Source organism: Delphinapterus leucas, chromosome 18 (assembly GCF_059928025.1).
Source record: "Delphinapterus leucas isolate spDelLeu-1000000601 "Yukka" chromosome 18, BTC_Dleu_Yukka2, whole genome shotgun sequence".
In the NCBI taxonomy this organism is placed as follows: Eukaryota; Metazoa; Chordata; class Mammalia; order Artiodactyla; family Monodontidae; genus Delphinapterus; species Delphinapterus leucas.
The window spans coordinates 30,233,844-30,253,679 of NC_143146.1; the positions used below are offsets into that span (position 1 = coordinate 30,233,844).

A 19,836-nucleotide genomic window follows, 5' to 3' on the forward strand; every position below is an offset into this window, starting at 1 on the left:
TACTTTAGGGACTCTGCATTAATTATTCCCTCTATTCTCCCCACCACTCTCCCCTCTTCTCCCATTTCTATGACTGGCTACTTTTCGCTATTCAGATCTCAACTTCAAAGTTACCTCTCACAGAAGCCTTCCCTAACCACAAAAATCTAAAGTATCCACTCAGTCACTCTCTAACACAAATCCGACTTTAATTTCTGCATAGCGGTCATTATTGGTATGTATCTTATTAATGTGCTTATCATCTGTCTATTCTCACAAGAACATAAGCTCCGTGACTAAGAAACTTGCCCACAGTGTTCACTGCTGTAACTCCAGCGCCTAGAACAGTGTTCAGCTCATTAAAAGTAGATGCTAACCAAATGTTTGCTAAATAAATATATGATATATGTTCATACTATGCAGATGGAAATTGTGCCTGTGTCCCAATACAGAATCTCCCATGAAATTCAAAGAGAGTAAGAAAGATACAGCTAGTCATCCAATAAGGTAAATCCTTCATAAGAAAGAAACGGAAGAACTGCAGCTTTAATTTGAGGCAAAAATAATATAAAACACAGATTAAGCCAAAGCTTAGTTCACATAAAGTTTAATCAGTCAAGTTAATGAAAATATCAAAATTTTTGAGTTAGTGTATGGCAGAAGAAATTTAATTTTGTTGCAAATAATACAGTATTTGGTGTTTCCATTCTGGACAAGCTAAGCTGCAGAAAGAGCAATGGCATTGAATCTCAGTTCATCAGGGTCACGTTCCATAAACTTCTTGCAAACTTCTATGGCATCCTATAGGGAAAAAAGATACATAATCTTTCAATTTAAAAACGTGTTTTACTTAAAACTGATAAATAAATGTTTCACGTTTTCCTAATCCATACTAATTTTACACTGCAGACTTCTTTTCTCAAATAAAAAATAACTTAAAGGACACTAGAAGAGTGAATGGCTGGTGGTTTAATTTGATTAGTACGAAAGTATAAGATCCGCTAAGTGTTCTTTCTTAAAATGCTTTTAAGAAACTTTTAACATGAAAATTACATATTTTATTGATTCTAAGCCATAAAATTTGTTTGTAAATTTAAAAATCTCTAAGATCAAGATATAAATGATAGTATCTTGGATTTAATGAAATATGGGATATGATGTGCATCTCTTTCAATACTATTCTTGTCTTTTTCAAATTTGATACCTGTTCACACAAAGAGCTCTGCAAACCTCTTTATTTGCTGTAGATTTTTAACGCTAGTTCAAATTTTTCTTTTTGGATTTTCTCAAGAGAGCCAGGATAAGGAGAAATACAGAAAAATGTTATACCAGTTATCTTTTATTTATTTTTGCCATGCCACGTGGCATGCGGGATCTTAATTCCCTGACCAGGGATCAAACCTTTGCCCCCTGCAGTGGAAGTGTGGAGTCTTAACCACTGGACTGCCAGGGAAGTCCTATACCAGTTATCTTTAGAGATGTTTTAAAGATAACAAGAACATTAATGACACTGAAGGTGGGCCAACAAGTTTTATTGTTACCTCTAATAAAGTTTCATCACTAGTTTCCCCATGGTTAATTGGAAATGGTTTCCGTCCATCTGTGGAAAATACATGAACAGGTGAATGGTTAGTTGTTTGTATAGGATAATGTACTTTCTTTCTTTCTTTTTAATACTATAAACAATTAACAACATGTATTTCACGTACAAATTTTTCCAATTCACCCAGAAATATCCTTTATCCATGTTGTTTTGTTTTATGTGGGATCTAATCAAGAATCACATATTCTATTTAGTTATCCTATCTCTTTAGTCCTCCTTAATTAAGAATGACAGGATAATGTACTTTCAACATCCATTTTCCTCTTCCCACAGTGAGGCAAAAGTTAAAAGATAAAATAATATATCCTAAAACAAACACTTTAAGTATGCTACCTACGAATATTTTTAACACCAATAGTTATTTAGAACCTTGTTTCCATGTTTGAAAGCCTATATTATCTTCATAAACAGACATTATTAGAAATATATACTATTGGCTTTAATTTCCTAAAAAGAATATGCAAAATTAATGTCAGCTTTTCAAAAGTTATGACCATCAGAAATATAAAAAATTTCTTTCTTCACTTTAAAGCCTTCTGATGAAGGCTCCTAAGTAAGACTGACATGTTTATACCAATGAAAGGAAGCCACTACAAGGTTTATATATTACTACTACTAATTGTGTACCAAGGTAGGAGTACAGAGCAACAATCTAAATCACCTAGGATTATTTTACTGACCACCAAAAGTAATCAGTATCACCTTGAATAAACTAGTACTTTTTCAATACTATGAAAAACGAAAAAGTCCAGAATTATATAAACTCCTGCTAACCCAAAGTTAACTGATACTCTCTATACAAGCCTATAATTTCAGATGTTTTATAAGTGGCACATCAAGTTCAAGCCATAAAACACAACTCCCTCTGTAATTTCATGGCTTCTAAACATAATAAAAAGTTTTGAATCAATATGTATACATAGTGATAGACCTGGACTAAAAGATACTACTTTTAAAGAAAATATGAGTGAAAATTAACCAAACCAAAAAGCAAAACAGGACAATTATGAAATCTGAAGAAATAAAAAAGTTGAAAAGAAAAGTACATTGACTATGGCTCATCTGAGAATAGTATTTCTGTAGTCATAAGAATATAAACAACTATAACAACACTGGAAGAACAGGAGAAAGTAAACCATGTATTTTGTGATTGGGAGGGAGAGGTAGGTAAAGAGGGTGACAAAGGAAAGCTAGATTATCTTCATTGTGGGAAGCCAAGGAATAACATTAGGTAACTTCCACCTCTAGCCAGAATGAAATAATGTACTGGACTAGGCCTTCGACCGGAAACAACTAAAGACCTGGACAAGATATCTGAAACCATTGTTTTATAGACTGGGAAACAGGTAGCCCAGAACTGTTAGTAAGCCTAACAGTAATATCCACTTATCTGCCAGTGCCGGAAAGGAAAACCCAAGCAGCCTACAGCAGCCTCACTTAGGAGACTGAGGGAAAAGAGCAGAGTTCAAGGAGGCTGAGGCAGGTGGAGTTTGCACAATGCCAGGAAGAAGGTAGCTACACACTTTGGCGAGCTGTTGCTCTTTGTCTGGGACCAGGCCAGGATCAGTGGGCCAGCTCGAGGCGGGAAGCAGTGTGTCTGGAACAGAGCTTTGGGCTGGGGTGGTCGAGAGCTTGTTTATATACCAGGGGAATGCGTAAATCGGAAAAGAAATGAAGGATAATGAGAGCTAGATTTCCCATGTTCAGAAAAGAAGTCACAAATATGGATAACACTAGAATAAACTGTATATTATTAGGTTAGAATTATAAATGTGGATGTAAATAAATGTTTTTTAATATATAGAAAAACAGATGTAATTGTGTGTGCATGTATATCGATATTCACATACATGTGTCTATGTATATAATACAGACAAATACTTCCTAGCTCTGTCCTCTGAGAAAGCCTAGAAGTAATGATATCTTAATAGCAATGAATACACTTAGCACCCAGGTCTTGGTTCTAATCATCATTTTCCAATAAAAGGAACCAGGGCTCCTTGGAGAAGTGGCTGAACACAGGGCTGGGGCACGGAAAACAAAGGATGAACCAGGAAATGTTTTTCTACTAGAAAATTAGAAAGTGCTCAAAAGAATGACAGGGACACATCAAAAGGACATATGCCAAGAACTTGTCCCTAAGGACAAGAGGTGAGAATAGAAAGATGAATAACTCAGTCCCTTTCATCAGCTAACCTTACAATTAGGTGTAGAATGAATACATTAAAGACTACCACTACCCTTTGTTATACAATTGTCCTGTAGAAATTACCTTGCACCACGTCTATAATTATATAGCCTTGTTTTTTAAAATAAGGATATTTAGAAATGACTTTTTTTTTTTTTGCGGTACGCGGGCCTCTCACTGTTGTGGCCTCTCCCGCTGCGGAGCACAGGCTCTGGACGCGCCATGGCTCACAGGCCAAGCCACTCTGCGGCATGTGGGATCCTCCCGGACCAGGGCACGAACCCGTGTCCCCTGCATCGGCAGGCGGACTCTCAACCACTGTGCCATCAGGGAAGCCCAGAAATGACTTTTTTCTTAAAAACCATATGCTGCTCTCTTACCCACTGTTTTCTATGCACTAACTCAATACTCCTCTTGCTCAACATTCCTTTTAACTTTATTAGGAATTTGCGTCAGGGCTACCACCAATTCCCCTTGCAATGAGTCAGCAGCTGCCCATCTTCATTTGTCTTGCATTCATCCCTGTCCTCTCTAACATCTCAAAGATTCCAGCTATTCTTTAGAACTCTGAAATTCTTTAAACTCATTTAGAGAATGTAATCCTCAAAGGGCTCTAATTCTCTATCAGCAACATCGATCATTCTTCCTGCTAAAGAATACTTGAACCAAACAAGACCTCAGTAGTTCTGCCTTTCTTTTCTGATGTTCTTAGTTCAAACCAATTTTAAAATACTTTGGTGCTGATCTTGGCATGCTACAAAAAAGAACCATTCTGCATATGTAGCCTATCCCGGATACACATCTTTCCTTCTACTGCCCTTTTAGTCTCTGAGCTCAGAAAGCTAGCTAATCAGTCAAACTGAGGTTTTTAGACAACTCATTCCTTCCCATGAGATGATCAGAGATGTTTTTCTTCTGAATATCTTTTAGATGTTATTGTTTGCTCTATTATGAAGTCTCCCATTCTGAAAGTCACCATTACTTTTATAGTCTCTTGTTATGGATATTTATCACTCCTCTGGCCTTTCCTAAATCTACTTTCTTGAAGCCAACAGAATGTGTCTGTAAGTCTCAGCACACTCTTTACTTCCACTTCTACTAGTTACTCTTTATTATTCAGAATTCAGAGCAGAAACTAGCTTCCAGCAATCAGACATTTGAAATCCCCAATCCCTATTACATTTTATCTTTATGTAGATTCTAGAGACTGAATTAGCAAAGCATATGCTCCAAAGTGCTCTGCAGGTCTGTTATATACTCCGACGACACTATTTGATTCCTACTCAAATCACTCTACTATTGTAGATGACCCACAGGGATGTACATTCCTTTTCTTGTCCCCTTTAATAGAGCCACTTCTTTTTAATGAAGTGTATGATTCTGTTGCCATATTCCAAATATAAAATCCATCTAAATTTTATGGACCACATTTACAGTCACAATCAGAGTCCTTTTGGAACTCTTCAGTCTTTAAGGAAAATGAAAGTGAAAAGTTAATATTTACAGCAAATGAGAAGAAAGAGAACTAAAAATCATGGTATCTAGAAATTGAAAAGGATTTCACTTTTTTGTTTCTTTATTCGGCCTTTTTTAATCAAAGAAGGTCTCAGAGAGAAAGACAAAAAGGACTCATAAGTACTATCTACCAATTTTGAAAGAATCATAAAAGTTTCTTCTGCCTGAATGAATCAATTTAAACTATCCTCGAGTTATTATCCTCTAAAATTATCCTCTAATTATCCTTTAATTATCAATGAAAATATCCTCTCCTCCAAATACAAACTAAAGTAGTCCACCTATAGTTAAACTTTTAAAAGGTAAGTGCAGGAATAGGCCAAAATACCAAGTAATTAATCATGGCTACTTTGACACATGCCTTAGGGAACTGTTGCCAGAAAACATAGACCCCTGTAAAGTCTTTTTAAAAATCTGATGTGATACAAAGGGATAGTACAAAAGCCTGAAAACTAGTAATACTCATTATTGAATACAAAAACTAGTCATTATGAATAATACGCTATGTTTTAAAACTAGTTTCAGGATCAAGATCGTTCATCCAAGATGTTGATGATAACCAACTCAAAAATTTAGTAAAGACTGCTGAAGTGATTTACAGGAGTCTCCTAAATGATTTAGCAAAGCATTTTCCTGCTTTGCTAAAATGCAAAGGTGGTATGCAGGAATTCTTGAATTATAAGTTACTTGAACATCAAAAACATATTTATTTTTTCTAATAAAAATTTTTAAATGGAAAACTTCCATTATGCCAACTCAATGTTATATGGTAATCAATTAATTTAGGTAAACACAATAAATATCAACAGTCATGTTTATCATAAATACAGATTTCCCCATTTACTATTTCTTTCCCCAGGATAAATTAAAATAGTTCTTACCTAATTCATAGAGATGCCCATCTACATGAACTAATGCAATAAAATGAAGATCTACTTTTTCATCTATATTTGGTGCCTGGAATAGGAGGGGAAAATACATATTATATATATTAGTAGTCAAACAAATCAATCAACTACATGTAAACACATACATATAATATCAAATGACATGAAAAAATATTTATCCAATATAATTCAAGGCTTAATCTTTGATATAGTGGACAGAGTGAACATGCCTACATTTATAACAAATGTGCTTGCCCATCAACAAGGAAAACACTGACTCAAGGCACACCTTTCTTAATCTCAATTGATTTTAACCTAAAGTTTTGTTCACTCTGGAAGCCCAGCACCTAGCACAACACCTGGTACATAGTAGGTATACAGTGTATACTTGCTGAATGAAATGAATGCATGAACTAATTTGTCTAATTTCTGAAATTTGAAATAATAAAGTTTTTAGAAGTTTAATAATAGCATAAACAGAGTTTAAAAAAACTCTTTGCAAGTTAAATTTTAGGACATCAAGAAAGTGAGTTCTTCCCTTAATGATGTAACCTTAATCTCATTTTTTGAAAAATGCAATATAGACTTAGAATAAAATAAGTATTTTTATTCATCCTAGATTCAAAAGGTTTAAAAATGAAGAGAAGGGCTTCCCTGGTGGCGCAGTGGTTGAGAGTCCGCCTGCTGATGCAGGGGACGCGGGTTCGTGCCCTGGTCCGGGAAGATCTCACATGCTAGGCCCATGAGCCATGGCCGCTGAGCCTGCGTGTCCGGAGCCTGTGCTCCGCAGCGGGAGAGGCCACAGCAGTGAGAAGCCCGCGTACCGCAAAAAAAAAAAAAAAACGAAGAGAAGCAGGAAAATAGCCCAAAAGATTAAAGGAGAAAAAGGGAACAAGTTAAAGTAACTTGAACAAGTTAAAGTAAAATTTAACTTAGCCTACAATTTTTCTCTTGTTTTCTCAGTGAACTATTTGATATTAAAACTATACCTAGGTTTTTTTAGCTTGCCAAATTCAATTTCCATGAGCAACTTGTGCTACATTTCTTAGACATTCAAATAACTTATGCAAGTCAATACATGATAAACTGGCACTGTTTACAATATATAGTAACTACACAGATAACACTAATATGTGTTAGCTATATACCAAATCTAAATGGTTTGAAATGAAATATAATCACTGTTAAATGTAAGTACAGATTTTAGAGGCAAAAGTTTTAAAGAGGCATAATCAAGTTATATCTCATATTATTTAATATCCAGTAAGTAACACAACAGTATCAACTCTAAAATTTCTATTTTTTCACCCTCAAGTAATTATATAATTTTAAGCTTTAAGTAATACGAAGTTTTCAGATGCAGAAATTGAAAGGAACAGAACAAACATTACTATCTTGGATTTACTGGATGCCTCTAAAGCATTTACAGATAGTGACTCATCTAACCTCATATTATTCTTCAGGGATTATTGCCCTCGAATTACGAACGGCAACAACGCAACATAAATTGCTGTGGCAAACTAGCTCTTCCTAAATTCAACTTAGAACTAAAGAATTTCACAGTTGGTAGGAATCACAGTTACGTAGTTTTACTGTTGCTCCAATGCTAGACTGCTCTCTATTGTAGCCCCATCTTGTGGTATCCCAGCAAACAACAGGGAACTGCCACTAGGTTTTCAGGCAGTCCATTCCATTTTGACAGTTTTGTTAGAATTATCCCTCATACTGAGGCAAAAAATGTTTCCTAATATTTTCCATCATCTTAAAAAAGTCTAATCCCTCTTGAACATGATATTTCTTCAAACACTTAAAGACAGTCATAATGAGTTCCCTTATTTTACTGGTCAGAGAATCAAAGATTTTAGTGATCACTCAATCCAATACCCCCATTTCACCAACGACCAGAGAGAACCCAATTTTTCAAGGTAAAATCTAGGCAATTCAACAAACTATAAATTCAATTCTATAACAAGAACACTACAAAAAATTCCTTATCCAACTAGGAAAGGGGCTTGATTTACTTATTTTAAGATAATTCTCCAATAGGATATAAAGTATATTTAAAATCTTTTGAGCTACTATGTCTTTAAAATTATTACTTATTTTAACACCATCTCTTCTTAAGAATAATACCTCTAATAGCTTCTGGTTTTTACATTTTGTCAGTAAATACAACCATGCTAGAGATAAAAGTAATACAACCAGACCAGAGACCTGAATACGTACCCAACCCCTATGAGTACTGGGTTTCTTATCTGTTTTGAGGTTTAAAGGAAATGCATGAAACTACTTTGTAAACTGTTAAGTGTCATATAAACATTATGTGTTATTATAAGACTACATTATTACAAATGTAAGAAGTCACTAAATCTAGTGACTCAAAATTGTGAGTCATTGTACCTTTTATCCAAAAGTGCATACTAAAAATACAAAACACCGAAGAGGGCATGAAAATCCTTCCAACTATTATAAATGCTCAAAATTTCTAAACCTTCCACAAGACCTCAGCACCTATTACAAGCCTTTTCCTTTGGTCAACTTCAATTAGTCAGAGTCTGAAATCTATAATTATGCAATTGCTTAAACATTATTCCACTGAAAACAAGAACAATACATAAAAAGCAAATTCCAGGGCTTCCCTGGTGGCGCAGTGGTTGAGAGTCTGCCTGCCTGTGCAGAGGACACGGGTTCGTGCCCCGGTCCAGGAAGATCCCACGTGCTGCGGAGTGGCTGGGCTCGTGAGCCATGGCCGCAGGGCCTGCGCGTCGGGAGCCTGTGCTCCGCAACAGGAGAGGCCACAACAGTGAGAGGCCCGCGTACCGCCAAAAAAAAAAGCAAATTCCAGTATGTCTTCTGTTTCAAAAAGTGACCAATAACTAACAAAAGGCAAAAACCAGAAGCTACAGATTAGATAATTTTTACCTACATTTTTATATCTTATTTTTTACAAAGTTTCTTAATTTAGAACATACTTATTACCTTGAAGGATTAAAAAAACGATGTGACAAATCAATTAGATAGAAATTAACTAAATGCTAAATAAAAATTTCAAATTATAAAAAACAGTTTAAATTTAATTTATAATTGTGGCGCTAAATATATACCAGGCACTGTTCTAAGTGCTTTATAAGAATTGACCAATTAATTGTTATATAAACCATATGAGGTAGGTAATATAGTTATACCCATTGTACTCTCAAGAAAATTGAGGCACAGAAGTGTTAAGTAACATGCTCTGGGTCACAAAGCTAGTAAGTGATAGAATCTGGTTTCAAATCCAGGCAATGTCATTCTAGAATCCATGTTCTTAACCACTAGGCTATGAAAACACTTATGAAGCTATAAAGCAATGGAATTAACATGGGGAAAAGATCAATATTACATAAAAACATAAAACGGAGAATGCCAATTTTTATGACATGTTCACTTATACTTAGAATATTTTTTAAGTACAAAGGAATTTATTCCTATTTGGAATCAACTGTGCCCAAGTCAGAATTTAGAAAATGACGGTTTTACTCTGATCATCTAATTCACTTGCATCTCCTACTGTGCCAGCGTATGGCACAGTAGGGAAGCAATAAATATCAGATGGATAAATATGACAAACGCATGTTGTGACCCAATGAGGATAATGAAATAGAGAGACACCGGTTTGTTGATACCAGTTTGCGGACGAAAGGCTATTTTGATGACTATACTGATATTTGGTGGAAGCAGATGTTTAAGGAAAAGTGCCAAGACTCCACCTCATAGTTTGAGAATAGCTCTAGAAGAGTAAATAAGGGGAAGGAAAGAATGTCTGACACCAACTTTTAATTTTTTTAAGCATGAAAGTATGTGTAATCAGACTTCCTCTGGCTTCAAAAGTCACGATGATTTACTGAAGTGTCGAGTTTCTTATAAACGTGTGGCATACACCAAATCTTTCAGATGTAGCATTTCTAGGTAGGCTCTGCCAAGCTATAGCCATTACCATTAATTTTCTAAAACATCAGAAAGAAAAGAACTATAGTTGCCATCCTGCATCTTATTTCAATTATGAGAATTATTAGAATTGCATCATCAACCTCAACATTTAAGGTAATTAGGTAATTAGCACAATTACAAGAACAAATGTACTTTTTAACAGTTTGCTAATATTATCAACTTAAAAAGGAGAAATTATAAAATTTGTGGGAAGTCTATATCAATTCACAAGGAGAAAAATCGTCACCTCCTACTTGAGAAAAGATCTTTAGAAACTGAATAGGCAGGGAAGATTGGATCAAGATTAAACCAAGTACCTGAGCCATCTCAGGGAATAAAATAGCTTAGATGAAACACCCTACACCATGGAGGCTTAGATTAAGGATAGAGTAAGTAAAATAACCCCAAAGCATGACAAGAGACTAAAGTCATGTTCAGAAACGTGAAAAAAAATAAAGTAAGAGATGGCAAAGAACTCAGACAGTACACAGCATTTGTTGACCTGAGTCAACTAAATGAAATTGGAAAGATGAAGGGTAAGAGAATACATATTCACTTTAACAACTGACAGGAACTTAAACATTATCATGAATGTCGATCAGCACTCATCAAAAGGCAGGCACCTGTTGGTGTTATATGGAGTGGAAAGATGGATGTTCACCAAGGCACTGGTGAGAGTCAAGCTGGACTGCAAAACATAGAGGTATGCTTGCAGTCTTACTGGGGGAGAAAAAGCTAATGGTTGATGAACCAAGAGAAAAGCACTTTGAAGACTGAAGAAGTTTAAGGGAAAAAATGGACTGCCCCTGTCACTGGAAGAAGAGATGGAAGATTGACTACACTTACAACAGAATGGAGACCCAAAGATGGTAGGCGTAAGAAGGGTCGCCAGCGACGAAGACGGAGAGATGGACTGGTAGCCTTTGCAGGGCCTACATGGTTACGTTTGGCCCAGGGCAGGGATGCATGGTGACACCATGATGAGGCCTTCGCTCTGCAGTGGCTAGAATGAGGCTGTGATGAGGATGGCGAAGAGGACTACATAATTAAAAAAGAGAACATTTTACTGAGACCACGTTACTGGGAGATCAGTTATTCTTAAAAGCACCATATGGTCATACTTGGATTTATATGGTCTAGTATTTTTAATCAATCATAATTTAGAAATGAATATTAGTTAAAGGTACGTGAGGTGGAAATATATAACCAAAGTATCAGGTTATATTCCATAGCTTCTGTTAAGTGCACATCTAAACTACCCTCATTTGTATAGCGCAGACTCATGGAATTATTTAAAAGTCACTAAGGTGGAATTATTACATCAAACTGTTTAAAAAAAAAAGAACACACACACACACAAAACACGTAACACATACAAAACATACAAAGAATTATGTGTAAAAGAAAACTGTATGGTAACAGGCACTAGTAAAAAGAATTCCTTAGCAGTAATAAACACTAAGGAAAAAAACAACTTCAAAATATAGAGGAGTGAAACAAATCCCTCAGAAGCTGATGCCATGCATAAACTATCCTCTTACTTAGGCTGAAAAGTTAAATGGAAACTATCATGGATTATTAGCCATCTTTTAGTAAAAGAAAAAAACAGTTAAAATATGTATCACTTATTTTGTGCCAGGCACTCTTTTAAGCACTTTACACGTATTAATTCATTTAGTCTCCCAGTAACCCATGAGATAGTTACTGTAATTATCTCCATTTTACAAATAAGAAATCAGAGCACAGAGAGGTTAAGTAACATAACCCAGGTCACACTGCCAGGAAGTGGCAGGGCTGGGATTCAAATATAGGAAATCTAGTTCTAGAATCCAATGATCTTAATAACTGTGGTGTACAGCCTAAGTGGCCAAGAAAAAGATTTTAATACTAATTTATTAGACCAGATTCCAATGAGCAGAGGAGTAATCCTCTTAAAATTAGATTTTTGGGAGTCACATTTTTGAACACTATTGTACCACAAAAGGTGAATCTGACCTAAGAGTTTTCCACAAAATGCACATGCTAATAAACACTAACTTATTAATGGTAATCCAAATGATAATTTTACAATTGTCGCCTCCAATAAATAACACCAGCACATGAAACTGAGTTTAAAGCAGTATGATAAAATTATAATCACTAACAACCATAGTGAGAAGTAAAAAAAAAATAGTGATATAAGTCCTTGCTTAGTGATAATGGATTTCACTAACCATGGCCTATTTTCTTTAGGAAAATAAAGGGGTTTTCCTTGAATGATTTCTAAGACCCTTTCAACCCTGAAAATCCTATGATCCTACTTAGTACTTCTGATCTATGTAAAATAATACAATAACCTAAAATAAAGGGTTTTAAAAACATGTTTGTGAACAGTTTAGCTGCTCATAGTAAGAATCAGTCAATTAGAAATACATAAATGAAACCTATACTTTGCTCTATATGGGAACAAAGGTGTATATAATAAAGTGTCTGCTCTCACATAGTCTAACATGTTTGTCATATTCAATCTGATTACATTTAAATAAGAGAAAGACAGAAGAGTGGGGAAGAGGAAAAGGAAAATGGATGGAGAAAGAAAATGGAGTAAAGGAAGAGAGGAAGAAATGACTAATGAGTAGTGGAGAAAACAAAAATTTTCTAAGAATCTAGGGAAGGAGAGATTACTAAACCAGAAGTACAACTAAAGGCATACATTGAAAGAACATATAAGGTTTGGGCAGGCAAAATGGGAAAGGTATTCCTAGCAAAGAATTCAGCGTGAGAAAAAAGACAAAAATAGGAATGAGGATGACATGTTCAGAGGACTAGACTATCAGGTCTGGGATCTGACTTTACCCCTCCCATCTAAAAAGTTATCCCGTTACTTGTTCTTAGGTGCTGGCAGAAGACATGAGACGCTGTGTCAGAGACAAAGGACTTTACTCATAGCCCAGCAAGGAGCACGATCATCACTATGTTAGTGTCAGTTCACATGAGGGCAACACAGAGGGCCCAGATGGATGGCTGCACGCACAATGGGCTGCATTATAGGAGAGGAACACTGGGCTTGGGGAAACTGATGTATTATAATAAGCAGTAAGCAAACTTATCTTTGTTCTGGAAGCAGACATTACCTCATCCCTCACAGTGCTTACTGGGAGAAAAGTGATTTCTAACTTCAAATATGATGGCTCTCTTCTTTTGCCATTTTTGAAGAATGTTTTTTAAAACTTAAAAAAAAATTTCAAATTACAAGGAGTTACAAAAATAAAAAGAGTACAGGAAACACCTAGATTTACCTATGACATTTTATTCTGATTTGCTTTATCATCTGTACTTACACTCTCTTGCTCTCTTCCTGTCTCTCTACATAGTTGTTTTTTTTTTCTTCCTGAACCATTTGAGGATAAGTTATATATATCATGGTCCTTTACCCCTAAATACTTCAGTATTTCTTAAGACTAAGAAAATTCTCTTGGACTTCCCTGGTGGCACAGTGGTTACGAATCCGTGAACCAGGGGCCTCCCTGGTGGCGCAGTGGTTAAGAATCCGCCTGCCAATGCAGGGGACACAGGTTCAAGCCCTGGTCCGGGAAGATCTCACATGCCGTGGAGCAACTAAGCCTGCGAGCCACAACTACTGAGCACACATGCCACAACTACTGAAACCCACGCATCTAGAACCCGTGCTTTGCAACAAGAGAAGCCACTGCAATGAGAAGCCCGTGCACTGCAAAGAAGAGTTGCCCCCGCTCACTGCAACTAGAGAAAGACCGTGCACAGAAATGAAGACCCAATGCAGCCAAAAATAATTAATTAGAAAAGAAAATTCTCTTTTATAACAGCAGTTATCACCTTCATAATTTCATATAGATATGGGCTGTGTTACGATGTGTGTAGGTTGGATGTCACGTTAGACTTCTAACCTTCCAACCATATTTTAATTTTGTCAGTTGATCCATTCACGTCCTTTGTAGCATTTCCCCTCAGGATCTAATCTGGGAGCAGGTATTGAATTTTTTTGTCATGTCTCTTCAGTATCCTTTAACCTGGAGCATTTCCAACAGCCTTTTTCTTTTATGACATTAACACACAGTTCCCTCCCCCCATTTTTTAATATACAGTTTTTTTACATAAAAAAATCATGCTCTCTGTGAATACAGACATCTGTATTTCTTCCTTTCCAATCCATATGCCATTTGTTTCTTTTTCTCACCTTACTGCATTGGCTATAGGACCTCTAGAACAATAACGAATTTCGCTGATTTTCACTTTTAATTATTTCTTCCTTGTGCGTGCTTTAGGGATAATTTGGTCTTTTTTTTTTTTTTTTTTTTGCTACCTTTAGGTAAAAACTTAGATCACTGACTTGAAGCCTTTTTTCTTTTCTACTATAAGCATTTAGTGCTATAGATTTTTCTCTAACCCCTGCCTTTTCTTTTCTACTATAAGCATTTAATGTTACAGATTTTTCTCTAATCCCTGCTTTAGCTGCAACTTGTAAATTTGGATATATTTAATAATTTTTCATTCAATTCAAAATGTTTTCCAGAAAACAAATTTATGGTTACCAAAGGGGAAGGGGGGTTAGGGGAGGGATAAATTAGGAGTTCAGAATTGGAGATACAAACTACTATATAAAAAATAGATAAAACACAATGTCCTACTGTATAGCACAGGGAACTAAATTCAATATCCTGTAATAAACCATAATGGAAAAGAATATGAAAAAGAATATACATATATAACTGAATCACTTTTCTGTACACCAGAAACTAACACAGCATTGTAAATCAACTATACTTCAATTAAAAAAATTTTTTTTAATGTTTTCTCATGTTCTCTGAGACTTCCTCTTTGATCCAACAAGCTATTTAGAAGTGTATTGTTTAATTCCTAAATATATGGGGATTTTCCAGATACTTTTTACTGTTATTAATTCTTAATTTAATTCCATTATAGTTAGAAAATATTCTTTGTATAATTTAAATTTTTAAAATTTTTTTTAAGATTTTCTGATCCATAATATGGTCTATCCATGAGCACTTAATCATTCTTTAGAACAATTTAAAAAACAAAATTTATTTTATATTTACCTTCACTTGTTCCATTTCCAGTGCTCACCAATTCTTTGTGTAGATTCAAGTTGTAGTGCAGGTAAGCTTGTAATGAATTCTCTCAGTTTTTGTTTGTCTAAAAGACTTTATTTCTCCTTTATTTTTGAAAAATATTTTTGTTCCATTGAATTCATTTTAAAAACCTTTTTCTTCTTTTTTTTAAAAAATATTTATTTATGGCTGCGCCAGGTCTTAGTTGCAGCACATGGTATCTTCGTAGCAACGAAGGGATCCTGCGTGTGGGATCTTCGTTGAGGCATGTGGGATCTTTAGTTGTGGCACACGGGATCCTTTAGTTGCAGCATGCAGGATCTTTAGTTGCAGCATGTGGGATCTGGTTCCCTGACCAACGATCGAACCCGAGGCCCCTGCACTGGGAGCACGGAGTCTTAACCAGTGGACCACGAAGGAAGTCCCTCTCTTTTCCTTCGATTCTACCTGCACATATTAGATCATCTGAAATTGACCCACAGCTCTTGGGTGATCTAGGGGGGTTTGTGGGGTTTCTTCCCATGATTTTTTATTTTTGTGATTCAGATTGGGTAAATTTCTAGCAATTTATCTTCACATTTCCTGATTCTTTCCTCAACATTTGCAAGTCTACTGGCAAATCCATTAAAGGCATTCTTCACCTCTGGTACTGTGTTTTTAATTACTAGATTTCCATTCGATTCTTTCTTAGAGCTTCCAACTCTCTGTTGATATTCCCCATCTGTTGGTATCTGTTGTCTACCTTTTCTACTTGAGCCTTTAACATATTAATCACAGTTATTTTAAGTTGCATCTGACAGTTCCAACACCTGGATCATATCTGAGTTTGATTCTGTTGATTCCTTTGTCTTGTGACAGTGTGTTATTTTTCTTGTTTACTTCATCTTATAATTTTTGTTTAAAAGGCACACATCCTGTGTAGGAGCAGAGACACTGAGACAAATGTATTTATGTCTGGGAATGGGCATGCCTCCTCTTCTGCTAGGGCTTTAGTGTGTGGAGTTGAGTCAATCTAGTTAGAAGTTGTGCTGTTTGGTTTGTTTTTGCTATGGTTATCCTCAGTAATCTACCAGCTTAAAATCTGCCTCGCATTACTGTGTGCTTAGGGTAGGAGCTGGGTTGCTGAATGCTTTCTTTTTCAACGTTCTTGTTCCACTCATAGCTTTAGGATTTTTCTCAGAGTCTATGTCTCAGAGAAGGTCTCTCTTCATGCTCTTGGCCTACCCCACACATTTGACACTTGTTTGTTGGTGCTGGCTGGTCTAATGGTGGGAGGGTGAAGGCATTCTTTGTTGACATGGTTCAGCCTCCACCATAAGTAGGTTGTTTGTACCTGGATATCAAGGACAAGGCTTTCCACGGGATCCTTCCCTCCTCCATTGATTTCTCTCATAGGAGTTTCCTATACCTCCCCTGAAGGGGTAGTTTTGTCTGTTCCCTTCTCCAGGGAGGGTTTTCTGTCCCAGCATTGTTAGGTTTTATTCCATAGGGGAGAAGAATCCAGGCCCTTCCCAAAGTAGAAGCTGCTTCCTGCCCCCAGGCCTGCACCTTGGGCCTCTCTCTTGCCTTGTCCCTAGTTTAAGCTTATAGGCACCCAGTGAGGTCTGTGGAGAGTGGATGTGAGCTCCCCTTTGGCACTGCTTATAGGGATTTTATAGTATCATACCAGCCTATACTTGACCTTTAGCAATTTGTTAAAATTTTTAACATTTTTTACAGGGAAAAAAAATCATATTCTTCACGCTGCTTTCACTTTCCATATATTTTGGGCATCTATCCACCTCAATAAGTATATATCTACATTATTTTTCACGACAACATATTATTCCTTAAATAGATGCACCATAAACATATTATGGCATCTTTAGTTTGTTTCTAGTTTTCTACATTTATAAACTATGCTGTGGTAAATACATTCACACAGGTATCTTTATATGTTCATCAGTCAACAATAATAATAGCTAGCATTGAGTGCTTACTATTACATACCAAATGTTCTAAACTGTGGATGCTATAGAGTCTCACAATGGTCGTACTAAGGTAGAAATTATGATCATTTCTATTTAAAGATGAAGATACAATTTTTGCCCAAACATTATCAGATTATCTATGGGTAATTTTAGCCCTCTTTTTGCTCATCATGTTTTCCATATATAAGAGGAAGGAATGAAAAAAAGAAAGGATATGTTCAAAAGCACACCCTCCTGAATGAATTCCATACATCAAAGTTCATGTGTGTGTGCATGTGTTTCTATTTGGCAACTGTTTTACAATATCAAATACAGGACAGTACGTTACTACATTATGACTGTCTTACTTGTAACTACCTTGTAATGCTCTTAGAAAAACCTTTTATCCACTATCATATTGCTAGTATACTAAGTATTGTTTTCCATAAGTAAATGAATATGTTGAGTTGTTAAACATTAGAACCAGTAATTCTAAATTTTTACTCTAGTCATGTTTATTTCTACCTCCTAAAGCTAAAGGAACACAATATATACACATCTTTTCCAACTGTACAATTTGTAAAGATAATTTAATTCATAATATAGACATAACTGTGTACATCACATATATTTTCAATTCCAATAAAAGTTTATATGATAATTCAGGGAAGGACTTTCTTTTTTTTTTTAACATCTTTATTGGAGTATAATTGCTTTACAATATTGTGTTAGTTTCAGTAAAGGACTTTCAAGTAATATTATTTTAAGAGATGAAAAGACTGGTATGAAGAACATTACTATGGAATCTTAATATTCCTAGGCTTTCTCTTAGAATTACAAATGTTAAAGACAAATTCACCAACTTTTACAGTGTCATAATATTAGCTGCCGAAGTAACTAAGTTAGCTTTGCTTTCAAATATGAAAATTTAAACTGTGAGTAGAATCTTCAGAATAAATAGCCAATTTCCTTTCCATACTAACTGGAAAGGATCAAATATCTACAGCTTATTCTTGAGTCTTTCAGAAGATTTTAATAAAGAGCCCACTTTCTAGAGCATCTGAATAAAGAACTCACTTCCTCAGTTTTTCAGTTCTGGTAGTTGTCAAAAGTTATGTATTTCATTAGAATTATTAATGACATCACTGTCTGCCAGGACATTAACACTGAACCCGTGCCCCCTCTGCTTACCGCGTGGGTCTGCAACGGTATAATTTGACTTCACATACACCACTGCAATATAACCTATCTCTTCATTACAGTTTTGAAAAAAACAGAACAGGCTTTTCAAAAACCCTAGGAATTAAATGATTTGCTCTTCAGAAAGTACTCTAAGGAGTTTAACAAATATTTTTTGCATAAAGGAATTAGGTATAGACATTCATTTTGAGATTTTTAAGCATTCTGATTCTGACTTAAATCCTCTTGAGTTAAAAAAAAAAAAATACAGGGTGAGCCATTTGGACACAGCCCATGAGCATCAGAACAGTGTCGGGGTCTTTTAGAGGCACAAGGACTTAGTTGGCTTGCCCACAGTCATATAACTAGTGACTCTCAAAGCAGAGGCAGAACCCATGACTCCTGGCTCCAATTTCAGTGTTTTCATCTCACACAAAGCCACCCACCCATCAACTGTCAACTACCTAATTCATAGAGGCAAACCTATTACTATCTCTAGCTGTATTCCCAAAACAATCAACAGTTCAAATTTTTCTCTCTTCAAAGTTATAACTAGTTCAGAAAGAAACCAAAATACCTGGGTCCCAGAAGGCCAAATTACTTTTCCTTCACAGTTAATGTGTATGTCACTTTGTATATGAAAAAATGAGTCAACTACCCTTTAAACTGTTTAATAACCACAAAATTAGAAATGTCATGAAGCCTAAAAAAAAAAAATTTTCAAACCTTTAATAAAAAGGTGGAAAGAGGGGCTTCCCTGGTGGCGCAGTGGTTGAGAGTCTGCCTGCCAATGCAGGGGACACGGGTTCGAGCCCTGGTCTGGGAGGATCTCACATGCTGTGGAGCAACTAGGCCCGTGAGCCACAACTACTAAGCCTGCGCGTCTGGAGCCTGTGCTCCGCAACAAGAGAGGCCGCGATAGTGAGAGGCCAGCGCACCGCAATGAGGAGCAGCCCCCGCTTGCCGCAACTAGAGAAAGCCCTCGCACAGAAACGAAGACCCAACACAGCCAAAAATAAATAATTAAAAAAAAAAAAGGTGGAAAGAGTGTGTCGGTCTAAAAAGCCAAATTACTTTTCCTTCAGTTAATATACATTCTCTGGGTGTACAAAAAATAGATTACTCTTTAGAGTACTTAATAATAACCAAAGAATTAGAAATGTTGTAAAGGCTAAAAAGAAATGATACAGACCTTTTAACAAAGGGGGCAGAGGGTCAGACTAGTAGTACTTCTTTATTAAGAAATCAAGTGTTTGGCAGTTTACCCTAAGTGCTTAAATCTAAATTATTCTAAAATGTTAAAATAAAGCAAGTAGATTTTGGCTTACACCCAAAATGTTTTCCCATCTAAAAGGGCATCCTGTTACTAAGAAAAATATCATTATAACCATGTAATTTCCTAAATATAAAGGGATCATTGGCTGGTAGGTACTTAAAATAATTACTGTTTTCCAAAATACAGATAACATAATTACCAAAA

At 35.8% G+C, this 19,836-nt stretch overlaps 1 protein-coding gene across 4 annotated transcripts in view; it reads right to left on the minus strand.

The window, feature by feature from the left end:
- Positions 1–569: 569 nt before the first annotated feature.
- UCHL3 (ubiquitin C-terminal hydrolase L3) overlaps positions 570–19,836 on the minus strand; it is a 43,877-nt gene continuing 24,610 nt past the window's right edge. For 2 of the 4 annotated variants that reach the window (XM_030762626.2, XM_089899446.1), the window contains exons 6-9: positions 10,988–11,179; positions 6,167–6,242; positions 1,521–1,579; positions 570–780 (exon numbers count right to left, since the gene is read on the minus strand). In XM_030762626.2, coding sequence (XP_030618486.2) covers positions 697–780; positions 1,521–1,579; positions 6,167–6,242; positions 10,988–11,179 — 411 coding nt within the window. In that variant the 3' untranslated portion in view covers positions 570–696. The other 2 variants (XM_022577026.3, XM_089899445.1) reach the window with 2 other exon arrangements.